The following is an 18,585-nucleotide window of genomic DNA, read 5'->3' as shown; positions in this document are numbered from 1 at the left end:
TTACTCAGTTCTAGTGAAATATATTGTTGCTCCTCCTTATACTTCAGTTTATCCCAGTTATACTTTATCCTCCTCTTCTGATGTATGTGCCTAATATTTGCAATCTTCAGTCAGAGTGTAGCTACTACTAAGTGATGGTCACTTCCCACATCCGCCCCCCTCTTGTTCCTCACATCCAACGGGGAGGTTCGCCATGTCCAGTCGATCTGATTCTCCGTCCTATGGTTAGGGGAAAGCCATGTCACATTATGACAGTTCTTATGAGGGAAGATTGCCTCCTATCACCAGTCTGTAGTTACTACAAAATTCAATAAGTCTTTCACCATTCTCATTTCTATTACCTATACCATGTTTTCCCATTATATTTTCTATTCCTTGGTTATCATTGCCAACTTTTGCATTCAGGTCTCCCATCACGACCATAGTATCCCTTTTCTTTGCCTTTAACAGTGTTCGATGTAGCTGACCATAAAATTGCTCTTTTTCTTCTTCTCCTGCCTCTGTCGGTGCATAACACTGCACCACTGTAATTGGTCTCACTCTTGATGCAAATCGAGCTACTACAATTCCTCCTGAGACTGGGTACCATTCTATCAAACTCTTCCTTGTCTTTTGAGTGATCAGTAATCCAACACCCCTTCTATGTTCTTCTTCTCCTCCCGAGTACAGCAGCGTCTCCCCTTTCTGGGTCTTTATCTCACCGAACCCATTCTATCTCATCTCACACAAGTCTAGTATATCCAACCTGTATCGCTTCATCTCCCTAGATACTTCAGCCAGTCTTCCTGCCTGCCACATTGTCTGTACATTCCACATTCCAATTCTCGTGTCCGATTTCATGCTAAAGGTCAAATCCATTTTATCCATCCGGCTTCTATTCATTGATGCTTCTGTAGTGGGTTAATATCAGGTGCGTAGGTTATTGACCTTCAGCACCCAAAGCCTAGTGAAGGGGCTACCTTCTAAGTAGCCAAGCCTACTGATTTTCTGTCTGAGTTTCTTTGCTTAGCCTTTGAAATTCCCACTTCTAACTACAAGGCAGCAGTTCCTGTTCTATTTTCCCCGAATAGGAGGGTTGCCTCATTCGTCAGTTTCACCGTTCCAAAGTCCCTCTTCTCCGCCTTCACTGCCGTTGAGGTCTTCGTCGTAACCCTGGCAAGGGACCCTTACATGGAACTACCAGCCGGGTCAGCTGGACCGTGGTTTTTTTAAAGAGGTGTTACTCTTCTATCACTTGCTCTTTGTCTTGACTTGTGACAGGCAGAGCCTGGCTTCCCAAACATTGGGCCCAGGTTGGTGGGGTTCATGTTGAAAATATATTGATATAAAATGTAGGGACTCTGATCACAAAGTTGACACTCATGACCGTAGGATTTGGATTTGCTATGTTGAATGTGTAGTTTCACACAAGGTATACAGCAGTCATCTAGTAGGCTTTGGCCCATAGAAATGTATTATGCCATAGGCTTAGTTTAATTGTACTAACCACTTCACTTGAAACATTTTTGTAGATGAAATAAGGTAAAACAGGTTTTTTAAATTTAAAATTTCATATATTTAATAGGACTTAAGCTGTGTGTTCATATTTAGCCTTCTGTATGTTTGATTTTGTAAGTTAGTTTTGATTATTTCAATCGTTAGGTGAGGGCAATTTCTAAGTAAGCTTTACTACCTAAGGATTTCATTGAAATCTTAAAGATTATTATTTCTTTCATATAGAATTACCATGTAATCTACTAAAAACCCTGAACATATATAGTTTGAAAAAAATTTTCCTCACCTTTATTATGCTCCTCTTTCATCAAAGAAAGAAGATCCTTCCTACTTTGTTTTATTGATTCTAGGCCCTGTCTGAGAAAGACGAGGTAATAAAGACGTTACAGGCTGAGATCCAGGAACTACAGAAACAGCGTGACAGAGTAAAGGCAGAATGTGATGAGAAAGACCGGTAAGTTATTGGGAGATTTTCTGTGATGGACTACATTAAAATTTTCCATTTGTTCTTAATTGCATATCTTGCTTCAGTAATAATTCATTAATTTTTACTTGAAAATAAGATTAATTAATTAATTTATGTCATGAACCTATTATAATATACACACAGAAATATATATGGTTATTCATCTAAGCTGTTACACCAAAATAACTTCTAATCTGCTGAAGATATAAATATTCTGTTTGCACATTCTTCAATGGTGTTAAGGGGCCCATAAAACAGTGTGCTACATTCTTCTGTGGAATTATTAACAACAGAGATATCAACACCAACTTTGCTTAAAAAATTGGAACTAAAATATTGTAATTAAAACATTAAATAAGAGAAAACAAATACATAAAACTCTTCCCATGACCATTTTTATTCAGTAATGTTTTCTGTTTAAAAGTTGGGAGTAGAGGATATGATTTTCAATTTTGGACTCTTCATTCTACATGTCAAGAAAGGATAGATTCCAATAGATTCATATTTTCTTCTTTAACAGTTTTAATTTTAATTTGTCTTGTTTCTCTCAGATCATATTATATGGAATAATAAGTTGAAATGAAACTACATCCATATATCATCTGTTCTGTTTTGGCATTGTAACCTGTCATCTACAATATTGTTTAAAATTAATTGAAATCTTTTAAAAAATCTCAGCTTTGTACTGAAGTATGTTGACAGTTTTGCAAAACATGTATCTCTGACTGTAACTCACCTCATTTATGACCTGTTTTGTTGGGAATGAGCATTCTGGTTTTTTAGCATAGTATGGCATTTTTTAACCTTTTTTAAGATATAAGATTCTTAAAAAAAGTTGTTTTTATGACAGTTGCAAGAACTGAACAATGTTTTCATTATTCACATATCTAATGTTTTAATTTTTTCATGTTACGTAGCTGAAGAAGGTCCAGTCAGACTGAAGCATATAATAGTTAATAGATTTGATGAAAGGTATTGAAAATTTGGATATTATGAATCTACCTATCCTGTCTTTTGTTCCCCTGTCATAGACATGTTCCAGCCTCAAGGGATACATCACAGTGTGTACTGTAGGGTACCTTTTGTATGACTAGGGTTACAACAAGGAGACAGCTTGCATCAGTGAATGTCATCTGATGCAGCAAATTGAGTGTCCACTCTGAGCTGCTAGAACTACAAGTTGAAGTATTATTGATATTTCAAACTTAATCGTCTGATGTATGAATTAATTACATGTCTGAAGTTGTAATTGTACAAACTTTTCAGCTAGTATCAGAAATTACTATAGTTACATTAAAAAAAAAAAAAAAGAAGAAGATGGTGTCAATATCTCCATTATTAATAATCCTGATCTGTCTCTGTCTTATCCTTGGCTTTGACAGTATGAAAGTGACTGAGGTATGAGCGATGCTAGTAATGCCATTCCTTCTGCAGCCAGTCCCTGCTATGAATGGTGTGAAAATGTTGCTCATAGGGTCTGTTGGGGCATGAATTTCAGTGGGCTTGGCTGACTGATATGTAATAGCAACTTCTGGCTCAGTGAGGAAAGCAACAGGAAACTGCCTCACCACTCATTTTCCTAGTATGCTGCTTCAGTGATGCCTAGGCCATCTGTGACAGCTGATGGCAGAGCTGTTGAGGATCCAACCAGCCTTAGGGCTGCAACCAGCCTTAGGGCTGAAGACTGAACATACATATGTGGAAGAATATAGCACACGTTTATGAGCCCCTTATTACCATTTAAGAATATGGAAACAGAACATCAATACCTTAAATGGATTAGAAGTTTCTTTGGTGTAACATCATCTGCAAATTTACCTGTATACATTATGAATAAATATGTACAGTACACTGTTTGAGAATAAAGAAGTGAATCAAAATGACCAAATTTGCACATCAAATATTTTTTGCCCAAAACTGTGCCGTACCTATAGCATTATCGCTGGTAAGCAGTAAGTCATGTTCCGAGAATGAAAATAGGCATAAAGCGGCTGACACATACGTTTGATTGTTCTTCGTCACAAATGCACTTGGTGTCTTCCGACTTCAAACCCCATTGTTTGAGAGCAGATTTGTATCTGCCAACACCAGTTCTTAAATTGTTAAATACCGGACGAGTTGGCCGTGCGGTTAGAAGCGCGTTGCTGTGAGCTTGCGTCCGGGAGATAGTGGGTTTGAATCCCACTGTCGGCAGCCCCAAAGATGGTTTTCCTGGTTTTCCGTGTGTTCCCATTTTCACACCAGGCAAATGCTGGGGCAGTACCTTAATTAAGGCCACGGCCGCTTCATTCCATTCCTGTCCCATTGTCGCCATAAGACCTGTCTGTGTCGGTGCGATGTTAAGCTACTAGCAAAACAAAACAAAACATTTTTAAATGACCTTCACATACTAATCCTCGTTGTAGACAGTCAGAAGTTGTTCACACGGCTCCATCCAGACAACAACAACAAAAAAGAAGTTTGCATTACCTACACTTCCAAGGCCTTTGATGCATGGAGGGAACTTTTCCTGGATTTTACTAACAAAGTTTGAAGGTAACAGAACAGTCCAACTTGACTCCTAGATATTTTGGAGTGAAGCAATGTTCAAGAGGGATACCATTCTGAGAAAGAGTTGTATTTTATAGAAAGCGGTTTGTAATCAATGGGTGGGCTTCGTTAGTGTTAGCTTTAAGTCATTCAGGGTCAACAGTAACTTCCTGGTGATTTCTTGGAAGTGCAGTGCCAGCAAGGCAGTATAACTTAGCTACAGCACTCGGGTTTGGCAGTGTGTGGTCATCTTGTGTGTGTCTTTTAAAGCTGGATCCACACTTTTCTAGTATGATGGGACATATACCATATGGGACAGTCATATTCTGCAGCAAAATATCAGATAGTTAAGGCTGTGTTCACAATTGAATAAAATTATGCAATGGTTCCACCTTTTCAATACATGTAAACTTAGTAATGTAAGGTTACAACACTAGTTGATTATAAACGGCACCGGTTTCGACCCTAAGTTCCGGGTCGTCATCAGCCGATCACTCAAAAACAGAAAAAATAGTGCACAGGTAAATTAACAGTAATGTAGAAGATATAGTTTTTTCACCAAACGTAAGTTTGTGTGGAGCAGTATAACACATGTGGCTGTAGCACCATGCTTTAAAAGTTTTTAAAATCTTGAAGAGAAGAAGAATAAATAGCTTGAGGACCAATACTGCAATCGTTGTCAGATGCAAGATTGTGTGGAACAGTAGCATGTGACTGTAGCACTGTGCTTTACATTTTTTTAAAAATCTTGAAGAAAAGAAGAATAAATAGCTCAAGGATCAGTATTGTAATCGTATGCTTGATGTATGAAGATGCAGATGATTAGTCTTGTAATGCAGAAACAGTTACATACATACATACATACATACATTATCATTATAGACTGTTATGCCTTTCAGCGTTCAGTCTGCAAGCCTCTGAGAATTTACTAAATGTCGCCACAATCCTCGATTTACAACTAGTGTTGTGGCCTCATTTAGTTCTATACCTCTTATCTTTAAATCGTTAGAAACAGAGTCTAACCACCGTCGTCTTTGTCTCCCTCTACTTCTCTTACCCTCCATAACAGAGTCCATTATTCTCCTAGGTAACCTATCCTCCTCCATTCGCCTCACATGACCCCACCACCGAAGCCGGTTTATGCGTACAGCTTCATCCATCGAGTTCATTCCTAAATTAGCCTTTATCTCGTCATTCCGAGTACCCTCCTGCCATTGTTCCCACCGGTTTGTACCAGCAATCATTCTCGCTACTTTCATGTCTGTTACTTCTAACTTATGAATAAGATATCCTGATTCCACCCAGCTTTCGCTCCCGTAGAGCAAAGTTGGTCTGGAAACAGACCGATGTAAATATAGTTTCGTCTGGGAGCTGACTTCCTTCTTACAGAATACTGCTGATCGCAACTGCGAGCTCACTGCATTAGCTTTACTACACCTTGATTCAATCTCTCTTACTATATTACCATCCTGGGAGAACACACAACCTAAATACTTGAAATTCTCGACCTGTTCTAGCTTTGTATCACCAATCTGACATTCGATTCTGTTGAATTTCTTACCTACTGACATCAATTTAGTCTTCGAGAGGCTAATTTTCATACCATACTCATTGCACCTATTTTCAAGTTCCAAGATATTAGACTGCAGGCTTTCGGCACAGTCTGCCATTAAGACCAAGTCATCAGCATAGGCCAAACTGCTTACTACATTTCCACCTAACTGAATCCCTCCCTGCCATTTTATACCTTTCAGCAGATGATCCATGTAAACTACAAACAGCAAAGGTGAAAGATTACAGCCTTATCTAACTCCTGTAAGTACCCTGAACCAAGAACTCATTCTACCATCAATTCTCACTGAAGCCCAATTGTCAACATAAATGCCTTTGATTGCTTTTAATAATCTACTTTTAATTCCATAGTCCCCCAGTATGGCTAACATCTTTTCCCTCGGTACCCTGTCATATGCTTTCTCTAGATCTACGAAACATAAACACAACTGCCTATTCTTCTCGTAGCATTTTTCAGTTACCTGGCGCATACTGAAAATCTGATCCTGACAGCCTCTCTGTGGTCTGAAACCACACTGGTTTTCATCCAACTTCCTCTCAACGAATGATCGTACCCTCCCTTCCAGGATGCCAGTGAATACGTTGCCTGGTATACTAATCAATGAGATACCTCGATAGTTGTTGCAATCCTTCCTGTTCCCTTGCTTATAGATAGGTGCAATTACTGCTTTTGTCCAATCTGAAGGTACTTTACCAACACTCCACGCTAATTTTACTACTCTATGAAGCCATTTCATCCCTGCCTTTCCACTGTACTTCACCATTTCAGGTCTAATTTCATCTATTCCTACTGCCTTATGACAATGGAGTTTATTTACTATCCTTTCCACTTCCTCAAGCATAATTTCACCAACATCCTTTTCCTCCTCCCCATGAGCTTGGCTGTTTGCAACACCACCATGATGATTTCCTTTTACATTGAGAAGATGTTCAAAATATTCCCTGCACCTCTCCAGTGATTCCCTGGGATCTATTATGAGTTCACCTGAATTACTCAAAACACTGTTCATTTCCTCTTTCCCTCCCTTCCTAAGATTCTTTATTACTGTCCAGAAAGGTTTCCCTGCTGCTTGACCTAGCCTTTCCAGGTTATTACCAAAATCTTCCCATGACTTCCTTTTGAATTCAACAACTATTTGTTTCGCTCGGTTTCTTTCATCTACGTACAAATCCCTGTCTGCCTCTGCCCTTGTTTGGAGCAATTTCTGATAAGCCTTCTTTTTACGTTTACAGGCTGCTCTCACTTCATCATTCCACCAAGATGTTTGCCTTTTCCCATCTTTACACACAGTTGTTCCTAGGCATTCCCTTGCTGTTTCTATTACAGCATTCCTGTATGCCACCCATTCACTTTCTATATCCTGAACCTGCTTACTGTCTACTGTTCGAAACTTCTCATTAATCATATCCATGTACTTCTGTCTAATTTCCTCGTCCTGGAGACTTTCTACCCTTATTAGTTTGCAGACAGATTTCACTTTCTCTACCCTGGGCCTAGAGATACTTAGTTCACTACAGATCAGATAGTGGTCTGTATCATCGAACAATCCCCGGAAAACTCGTACATTCCTAACAGATTTCCTGAATTCAAAGTCTGTAAAGATATAGTCTATAATGGATCTGGTACCCCTAGCCTCCCATGTGTAGCGGTGAATAGCCTTATGCTTGAAGAATGTATTCGTAACAGCTAAACCCATACTAGCACAGAAGTCCAGCAAACGCTTCCCATTCCCATTAGCTTCCATATGTTCCCCACATTTACCAATCACCCTTTCGTATCCTTCAGTTCTATTCCCAACTCTCGCATTGAAATCCCCCATTAGCACTATTCTATCCTTGCTGTTGACCCTGACCACGATGTCACTCAATGCTTCATAAAACTTGTCACAACTTCATCCTCATCTGCACCCTCACATGGTGAATACACGGACACAATTCTTGTCCTAATTCCTCCCACTGACAAATCTACCCACATCATTCGCTCACTTACGTGCCTAACAGAAACTATGTTGCGTGCAATGGTATTCCTGATAAAGAGCCCTAGCCCAGACTCTGCCCTTCCCTTTCTAACACCCGTCAAGTACACTTTATAATCTCCTATCTCTACCTCGTTATCTCCCCTTACCCGAATATCACTTACTCCTAGCACATCCAGATGCATCCTCTTTGCTGACTCAGCCAGTTCTACTTTCTTTCTTCCATAAGCCCCATTAATATTGATAGCTCCCCATCGAATTCCATTTCGTTCGCCAAGTTGTTTCCAAGGAGTCCCTCGCCTGTCAAATGGGAGTGGGACTCCATTACTCCCATAGGTCCGAGGCTTGCTTAAAGTGTTCTGAGCTCGGTAACTTCATGAAGCAGGATGCTGCCCTACTTGCACATAGTCCAAGTGAGGATCTCTCCTCTAACGGGTTATGGACCACCGGTGAATTGTATAGTCCTAGCCGCCTGAGCACAAGGAGAGCCACGACTCAGAATATGTCCGAGATGCCCACTCCCATTCCATAGCAACTGGTATCCCGACTCTCAGGACCACTTACTAGGCCACTCAGCCGTTGCCCATGGTTCACGAACTAGGACGTGACTGCAGTAACCCACAAACCCAGAAACAGTTGACATTAAAAAAACAAACGTGAAGAGAAATTAGTAAAAAAGCACAGTATTAGAAGAATTTAGAATCACAATTGACAAACAAAGGTTTCTTGAAGACGAGTGCTCAGGCAGCTCTTGAGGTGGCGAAGAGAATAAATTTGAAGGTCATATTGATCTGAACCAAAAATGAAATTTTAATTTCCAGTTCAATGAGAACAAAGAAAGAAATGAAGAGGTTAATAGAAGCCAAAATAGGTGGGAATAGACTTTAAAAGGCAATTAAGTAACCTTACATTACTAAGTTTGCACGTATTGAAAAGGTGGAACCATTAAATAATTTTATTAATTTTAATTGTGATCTCAGTTCAATACGGACCATAATGAAATTCTTATTTTTCAATAAGGCTGTGTTGCTAAGAATTTTGGTTTGCCATCCCACTTTGTACCTCTTAGCTTCTGTAGGATATTATTTCTGGCATTAACCTTCTGTTTGGTGTTATGGCAGTGTGTTTTTAAGGTAACAGAACAGACCGATGTGGCTCCTAAATATTTTGGAGTGAAGCAATGTTCAAGAAGGAATTATGTTATTTATTATTATTATTATTATTATTATTATTATTATTATTATTATTATTATTATTATTATTATTATTATCGTCATCATCATCATCATCATCATCATCATCATTGAATGTAAGTTTGGATATGCAAAACTAGACTAAATGAAGTATTTGCAAACTGACTTTGTTTGTACATGAGTGAAAGTTGGGTTGACTGAACATGTTGTTGTTGTTTGAGTCATCAGTCCATAGACTGGTTTGATGCAGCTCTCCATGCCACCCTATCCTGTGCTAACCTTTTCATTTCTACGTAACTATTGCATCCTACATCTGCTCTAATCTGTTTGTCATATTCATACCTTGGTCTACCCCTACCGTTCTTGCCACCTACACTTCCTTCAAAAACCAAATGAACAAGTCCTGGGTGTCTTAAGATGTGTCCTATCATTCTATCTCTTCTTCTCGTCAAATTTAGCCAAATCGATCTCCTCTCACCAATTCGATTCAGTATTTCTTCATTCGTGATTCGATCTATCCATCTCACCTTCAGCATTCTTCTATAACACCACATTTCAAAAGCTTCTATTCTCTTTCTTTCTGAGCTAGTTATCGTCCATGTTTCACTTCCATACAATGCCACGCTCCACACAAAAGTCTTCAAAAACATCTTTCTAATTCCGATATCAATGTTTGAAGTGAGCAAATTTCTTTTCTTAAGAAAGCTCTTCCTTGCTTGTGCTAGTCTGCATTTTATGTCCTCCTTACTTCTGCCATCGTTGGTTATTTTACTACCCAAGTAACAATATTCATCTACTTCCTTTAGACTTCGTTTCCTAATCTAATGTTTCCTACATCACCTGCCTTCGTTCGACTGCACTCCATTACTTTTGTTTTGGACTTATTTATTTTCATCTTGTACTCCTTACCTAAGACTTCATCCATACCATTCAGCAACTTCTCGAGATCTTCTGCAGTCTCAGATAAAATAACAATATCATCGGCAAATCTCAAGGTTTGATTTCCTCTCCTTGGACTGTGATTCCCTTTCCAAATTTCTCTTTGATTTCCTTTACTGCCTGTTCTATGTAAACATTGAAAAGGAGAGGGGACAAACTGCAGCCTTGCCTCACTCCTTTCTGGATTGCTGCTTCTTTTTCAAAGCCCTCGATTCTTATCACTGCAGACTGATTTTTATACAGGTTGTAGATAATTCTTCGTTCTCGGTATCTGATCCCTATCATCTTCAGAATCATAAATAGCCTGGTCCAATCAACATTATCGAATGCCTTTTCTAGATCTACGAATGCCATGTACGTGGGCTTGTCCTTCTTGATTCGATCCTCTAAGATCAGACGTAAAGTCAGGATTGCTTCACGTGTTCCTACATTTCTTCTGAAGCCAAATTGATCTTCCCCCAACTCAGCTTCAACTTGTTTTTCCATTCTTCTGTAAATAATACGTGTTAAAATTTTGCAGGCATGAGATACTAAACTAATAGTGCGGTAGTTTTCACACCTGTCAGCACCGGCTTTCTTGGGAATAGGTATAACAACATTCTGCCGAAAATCGGATGGGACTTCTCCTGTCTCATACATCTTGCACACTAAATGAAATGACTGAACATAACATATTTTATTCATATGTTGGAAGTAATGGACAAGTAGGGAGTGTGCTGGTACAAATAGGTGGGAACAGTGGCAGGGGGTTACTCTACTTGGAATGGAGAGACAAAGGCTAATTTAGGAATAAACTTGATGAAGCTGTGGGTATAAAACAAACTACAGTGGTGGGGTCCTGTGAGGCAAATGGAGGAGGAAAAGTTACCTTGAGTAATAATGGTCTTGACCATGGAGAGTAACAGGAGTTGAAGGAGAACAAGGCGATGATGGTTAGACACAGTTTTTAGTTATTTTTAAATGATACGAGGTGTGGAACTAAATGAGGCCACAGAGCCAGTTGCAAATAGAGGATTGTGGAGGCTTTTAGTTAATTCAGAGAAGCTTGCAGACAGGATGCTGGAAGGCTTATCAGTCTTATAACGAAGATGTGTATGTATGTATGCATTGTTGTAAACCGACTTATCACCAATATTTTACATAATTTGTTTTTGTTTTGCATATCAAAAATATTCTTTTCTTTTATCAGTTCAATAGCAGACATGCAGGCACAAATTAAAAAGCTGCAAGATGATGTTGACATGAAGGACTCCCAGATCAAGGGCTTCATCCAGAGAATTCAAGAACTTCGAGATAGTATTGCTCAGAAATCAGACCAGGTTAGAATAATGTATCACATTCAGTAACTATCTGGAGACTCATGATTTAATCTTTCTTGGTAGATATGCATATGTAATTAATTTAGCAGTTCAAATACCTTTAAGCATGGGTATATTCCTTAAATAATGTATTCTTGTTGGGTTTTTTGTAAGTGTGATGAATTTGAAATCATACCTATGTTTGCCTTTATATGTACTATATCTCTCCAATTTATTTATATTGTTGAGTTATTTCTTGCTTGGGTTTTGTAATGAGTTTGAATGTTGAGTACACTTTTGTACAAAAAAAAACAAAACTACAGTTTGGAAATAATTTAAAAAGGTAGTATAATGTTGTAGTCTTTGATATGTCCACTCCTTATTCTCCTTTCCTCTATCCGGGTCAGAGATGAGGTGAGATGAAATTGTATAGCACTGTTTCACAGCCTTATGTAAAACTCATTTGAAGAGCTAATGAAAATGAACTGAACAATGGTGACTGAAACTAGGTAAGGAGATTGAATTGGCTGTTGCCTATGAATAGGAAATGTACTGGCATTTGCCTAGAAGTATGAAGGGAGTTCAATATATAATCCAACACACTTTTTTTCTTTTCTAAAAGCAGCTTGGGTTTTATTGAAGATTCAAATACACAATGTTACTCCGCAATCCTTTTGCTACAATACCCTATTTTTCAACATAATCTCTGTTCGGTGCTATGGCCTTACGACACCGTGATGTTGTGAGGGCCTGTATGCCTGCGTGGTACCACTCGACTGGTCGATGTCAGCGCCAACGTCATGCTACATCGATAACTTCCCCATCATCCACGTACTGCTTCCCATGGAGTGTATCCTTCATTGGGCCAAACAGATGGAAGTTAGAAGGCAGTGTAGGGTGCATGAGGAAGAACAGTCCACTGAAGTTTTGTGAGCTCCTGTTGGGTGCGCAGACTTGTGTGAGGTCTTGAGTTGTCATTGAGAAGGAGACGTTTATTTGCATTTTTGTGGCTACGAACACACTGAAGTCGTTTCTTCACTTTCCTTAGAGTAGCACAATACAATTCAGAATTGACTGTTTCACCACGAGGGAGGACATTGAATAGAATAACCCCTTCAGAGTCCCAGAAGTCCGTAGCCATGACTTTACCAGCTGAGGGTGCAGTTTTGGACTTTTTCTTATTAGGAGAGTTGGTGTGGTGCCACTCTATGGATTGCCATTTTGTTTCCGGTTCAAAGCGATGAATCCATGTTTCATTGCCATTGACAATGTTTGACAAGAAATTCTCACCTTCAGCCACATAATGAGCAACCAGTTCTGGACAGATGTTCCTTCTTTGCTCTTTATGGTCTTCTGTTGGGTGTGGAGGAACCCAGCGAGAACAAAGCTCTGAATACTCCAACTGGTGGATAAGTGTGTCAGCACTACCAACAGGGACGTCAAGTTCAGCAGCGAGGTGTTTGACTGTGATCCATCAATCACCTCGAATAAGGGTGTCCGCACGTTCCAACTTTGCAGGCGTCACAGCTATGTGTGGCCGGCCGGCTCGCGGGAGATCAGACAGGTTTGCTCGACCTTGTTGTGATGTTGAAACACGCCCTGCCTAATGACTCACAGTGCTTTTGTCCACTGCCAGGTCTCTGTAGACATTCTGCAAGCGCCTATGAATATCTGTGATGCCCTGGTTTTCCGCCAAAAGAAACTGAATAATTGCTGTCTGTTTGGTACTCACCTCCATTACAAACGCCAATTTGAAGGCTAGTTATAGCGCTGCCACCTGTTGGAAATTGATGAAACTCAACGAAATGAAGCGGAAATATTCCAAGATGTCCCAAACAAAATTACAACTTTTAAACCAAAATTGGCCGAGAAATATAATGTGTTGCATTATATATTGAGCGCCTCTCTTAAAAATGACCGAAAACAATTCTCAGGACAGTCGATGGTGGGATTGTAACACACTCGTCTCCCGAATGCAGAGCTTTGTTCCATAGCCATAGTGCATTAACATAAGCGGATATATCACTCTAATATAGATAGATAGATAGATAGATAGATAGATAGATAGACAGATATAGATAAAAGCCTTTATTTTCTGTGGTGAAGTTAGGGCTCTTGGCCCTTTCTTACACTTAACCACACACATATTATTATTTGTTAATACAATGACACTGATTAACTTAAAATACTAAGAACTACAAACAACACTAATTTTTAAGACAAAAATATGAATATATACACGCAAAGATGAAAGAAAGAAAAAGGAACTGCCTACATAATACAGATTTGAAAAGATACTCATTTACTCATTATAGACATTGTGCAGGAAATATTGTAGTCATCACTCACTGTGGTGAATTATTTTCTTACTATTTGTTTTATGTCATACCAAGACGGACCAGTCTTAAGGCAACAATGGAATAGGAAAGGGATTGGACTGGTGTAAAAATGGGAATCCATGGAAAACCATCTTGAGGTCTGCCGACAGTGCTGTTCAAACCCACTATCTCCCAAATTCAGACTCCACAGTTGTGTGGCTGAAACTGCAAAGCCACTTGCTTAATATTATGATGAATATAACTTAGCATATATGCATGGTGTTTTACCCGGTGTTGTTTAACTTGTATAGTATCTCATTATTTCTGCATGATTCATATTGGAATCAATGTAAACTGATGTACAGGTTGTATAATTTACTGTTTCATGATGCATCAGAAGACATAATTTTTGTCATTAAATATATTTGTGTCTCCAGTTTAAGTTAACTGATGCTATATATGCTACAAATTATTAGCCACATAATTTGTACAAGATTTTTCACATTTTAATAGTATAAACTGAGTTCATTGTTTTCATTTTAATGGACTGTGTATTTATAACTTTGAAACTGACCTATATATATATCTGTGTCTTAAAAATATATAGTACTAGCAGTATGTACCCATAGTTGATATGTAAGCTGGCACGTGCAAGTTATTAAGGTTCTAAATCATTGGTTTCAAGCTATATCAACCTGTGCACTTTCTGGTGTAGAGAGCTCTGCAGCCAAACAGTACTTTAATGGTGAGTGCTCTGGAACACTTGCTTTAACATGCAAAAGTGTATGTTCATGAATGCTGTTCGAATTGCAAAGAAAATATATATCACCTCTCTTTGTGTGTGTGTGTGCGCGTAATACAGAACTTAAAGTACATGTGCTGGGCTCTATTTTGTGATAGGACCAACCATTTTCCCATTATTTTAGTTTTATGCAGGTAAAACATGCAAGTTCAGTAAATAGCTATATATTAATGACTGCCATCTTGGGCATTTGTACTTTAACATGGTTGTCATTTTGAAATGTGAAGTTATTGAAAAATCAGAATAGGTCTGTTCGATCTGAATATCTGAAATATAATTATACCAAATTTCAGCTCAATTGGTCCTGTAGTTTTCACGTAATTGCATGAGAAAGAAATGCACCATCTCATTTTAAGCAGTTTTTTGAAATTATTTCACAAATAATATATTTTCATTTCAATATTTTGAAATAAAACATAGTTATGAGACAGTTCCCTCTGAGAATGTTTGTCCAAAGTTTCATTAAATTCTGCGCATCATTTTAGATGTGATGTTGTTTCGGAAGGCAGATATATTTCATTTTTATATATAGATAGATTCTTAGTAGAAGTAAACCTACATTACACTACTAGTAAATTTAATTCAGTGTTGCCAACTCAGAATGGTGGGTGATTGGAAATATAGTGATTTTCTAGTGAAGGGTTAAATTAGTATTCGATGATAGGCTTCAGATTTAGTCCACACATAAAGGAGTCTTGTGTCATGCATTTGTCTTTTCCCCGATGCATTTATTAATAATACAAGATTTTGTTTGATATTTTGAACTACTGTATTAGTTGACAACACCTACTACTAAATGGTTTCAAATGTGTTCACTATATAAACCAGGTTAATTTAGTGCATCATGAACCAACGCTGGTGAAAAAAAAAATCCAAACACCTTGAAATATGGAATGTAGAATACGGAAATTTTGGCAATATATTTGTTGAGGTAACATATTTAATTGACCAAAGGTGCAAGACCACAGGTTAATATCCATGCTAGAAAAGCCATCGCAAATGTGCCATGCTGGTCCATTAATAACCGGTGTAATCGCCTGACTGCTGAATGCAGGCATTGGGTCACAACAGCGGCATGGGGGCGTGCATTATCCTGTTGGAAAACATCCCCTTGAATGCTGTTCCAGTGTGTCAACGCCGCAGACAGGTGGAATGCAGGCGCTCACCTGGCCTCCTCCTAACCAACACACGGCCATCACTGGCATCAAGGCAGAACCGGCTTTCATCGGAAAACACAATGGACCTCCACTCGATCCTCTAATGGGCTCTTGCTTGACACCACTGAAATCACAGATGGTGGTGGTTTGGGGTAAGTGAAATGCACGCCGCAGCACGTCTAGCTTGAAGCTGTCCTTCAAGTAACGAATTTCGAACAGTTTGTTGCGTCACTGTGGTGCTAACTGTCACTCGCATTGCTGCTCCAGACGCAGTTCGCTGCGCCACAGCCATACGCCGAATACGTTGGTCCTCCCTCTTGGTGGTGCCATGGGGACGTCCGGAGCCCGATCTTCTTGCGAGCATACCTTCTTGTGACCACTGCTGCCAGCACACATGCACAGTGGAGACATTCCTGCCAAGTCATTCTGCAATAGCGCGGAAGGAAAATCCACCTTCACGTAGCCCTATTATACGGCCTCCTTCAACCGCAGTGAGCTGTTGATACTGGCCTCTTCATTGTCGTAGGGGCATTCTTGACCCACTTACAGTCACTTTGTCCAATCTCACAGGTAATTAATGCTCTTGCACAGTACAGCCCGTATTTAAAGCAAACCTGATGTGCAACGTGATGGAGCCGTTAATAGCGCCACGCTAATGCGATTTACAGGAAATTTGTATCAACGTCATCTTTCAGATGTATAAACACGCCTACCAATGTTCGTAAATCTAGCACAACCCCTTCTTGGTATTTGGATATTTTTTTCTGCCAGAGTATAATTTATATTTAGGCCTACTTTCCTTTATTAAAAAAATTATTAGATAGTATCAGTATAACTCTTGTTTTACCACCACTTTTAATCATCGTATTATAGCAGAAGTATTGTTTGAATTCAGATTGTTTTGTACGAATAGAAATAACCTTACATTACAGAGACAGTTGAATACCGACTGCAGATTGGTTTTCTAATTGAAAAATCCACTTGGGACTGAATTTAATAATAAACAAAGCATCTGCATATTTAAAAAATGTTTTTGATTGTATAATTGCAAAATCAAAGATTTGCTCACCTGACCCACAAGTTTAAAAATACTATTTTAATTTCTTTCTTTGGCATATTGTTAGTATGACATTACAGGCAGATCTAGTATTGCATTAAAATCCAAAATCTAATTTAGTGCAGACATCAGTGTTACTATACCTAAAATTTCAGTATGAAACTACAAACCCATGCAGTTGATTTAAAGGAAAGTTCTTGTGAAAATGGCATAGAATAAGAATTTTAGAATACCGTACTTACTATTGACGTCAGTGCTACTAAACTGAAATTGATTATATACAATTTTGTATTCTGAGTTATTCATATTCTGAGTTGTTCATATTCTGAATTATTATCATTTGTACATTGAAACCTGTGTGATGTAATGGATGTGTGAAGGTTTCTGTTTAGGTGGGTAATGATAAAAATATGCTAGCAATATTTTCAAAGTATTGTACAAAATTTAAGGATATTATTATGAAAGGAATTTGACACAGTTACAACTGATTCCAGTGTTACCAAATTGTAAATTATATACTTTTTTGGTAATATTTTACTGTTCCACTTAGCAGTGCCAAATTTAACATATATGCTAAGAAATGAGACTATTTTCCATTGTTATTGTAAGTGCAGAAATCAGTGCTACCATGTCAATATAGAGGATACAGCAATTTCAAACTATTAATTAGTCTAATACATTTTGAAATAACAGAGTGTTTGAAAACTGTATAGAAGTAATGAAACCCAGTCAGGTAACATGCTTCAGTTAAGATGGTCAATTTTTCAGTAAACTTTTGTGAATTATCAAATAGTATTAAGTATCATTAAACTAAGTGTTTATACTGTGCATTGTAATATAAAGTGTGTTTAATAGGATACATTGATGGCCGAGTTGAGTGGCCAAGATGGTTAAAGATGCTGGTTTTCTGAGCCCAAGTTGGCAGATTCTATTCATGCTTAGTCCAATGGTAATTAAAAGTGTCAAATACATTAGCCCCGTGTTGGGAGATTCAATGGCAAGTAAAAGAAATCTTGTGGGGCAACATTCTGGCAACTCAGTGTCTCTGAAAATGGTAAAAGTAGGTAGTGGGATGTAAAAACAATAACATTATTATTATGATACGTCAGTGCCAAGTATGAACTGTCTCATCTTAGAGTGTATTCATTTCTATCTGTCAACACTCAAAGACAAGTGCCAAGTAGTGCATTATTTAAATACCGTTATAAATATATGCTTGTTATTAAGTTGGGGATTTCTTTTAGACAACTGAAAAGTGAATACTGACGCTTAAAAGCAAGTGAATTGTTTTTCTAATTGAAAAATCTACTTGGGACTGAATTTTATAATGAACGAAGTGTATACAGTAATGTAGCTCTGAGGAGTGAAACCACAACTTCTCCCTGCTTACTAAGAATCACTGTTGCAGCACGATGGGAGACAAATGAGAAACAGTGGTTTCAGTAAAGAAATAGCTTTGACAAAAATAGAGTAAACAATCAAAAACATCTACACTATGGGAATTATTTGTAAACGTATTCTACAAATAGATATCATCACCAGAAGAATGTGTAAAATTGTCCAGCTAGAATGCCAGAAAGTCATTACATAACATTGTAAATATAAAGATGATGACGACCACAACAACACAAACAGTAGTAATAATTGTACGGCCTCAGCTATCAAGTCACAGACCTTGTGAAATTGTGCCATCTAGGCGGCCTGCCTACATGTCTCGACGTTCTGATTGTGCTACTGTCTTAGCGATGAAAGCAGAATTCTGCTGGATAGATAGTATGACTGAG

At 38.4% G+C, this 18,585-nt stretch overlaps 1 protein-coding gene across 5 annotated transcripts in view; it reads left to right on the top strand.

Annotated features, from left to right (window-relative positions):
- The window catches only part of LOC136877770 (paramyosin), a 652,246-nt gene that overhangs the window by 119,840 nt on the left and 513,821 nt on the right, over positions 1 to 18,585 (top strand). For all 5 annotated transcript variants that reach the window (XR_011018593.1, XM_068228645.1, XM_068228647.1 and 2 more), the window contains 2 exons: positions 1,845 to 1,948; positions 11,359 to 11,488. Coding sequence is in view for 4 of the 5 variants with exons in the window: in XM_068228645.1 (XP_068084746.1) it covers positions 1,845 to 1,948; positions 11,359 to 11,488 (234 nt within the window). In the remaining variant the exon portion in view is untranslated. The remainder of the gene's footprint in view (positions 1 to 1,844; positions 1,949 to 11,358; positions 11,489 to 18,585) is intronic.

Source organism: Anabrus simplex, chromosome 7 (genome assembly GCF_040414725.1).
Source record: "Anabrus simplex isolate iqAnaSimp1 chromosome 7, ASM4041472v1, whole genome shotgun sequence".
Taxonomy (NCBI): domain Eukaryota; kingdom Metazoa; phylum Arthropoda; class Insecta; order Orthoptera; family Tettigoniidae; genus Anabrus; species Anabrus simplex.
The sequence above is the reverse complement of the archived record's forward strand: the minus strand, read 5'-3'. Positions and strand labels throughout refer to the sequence as shown.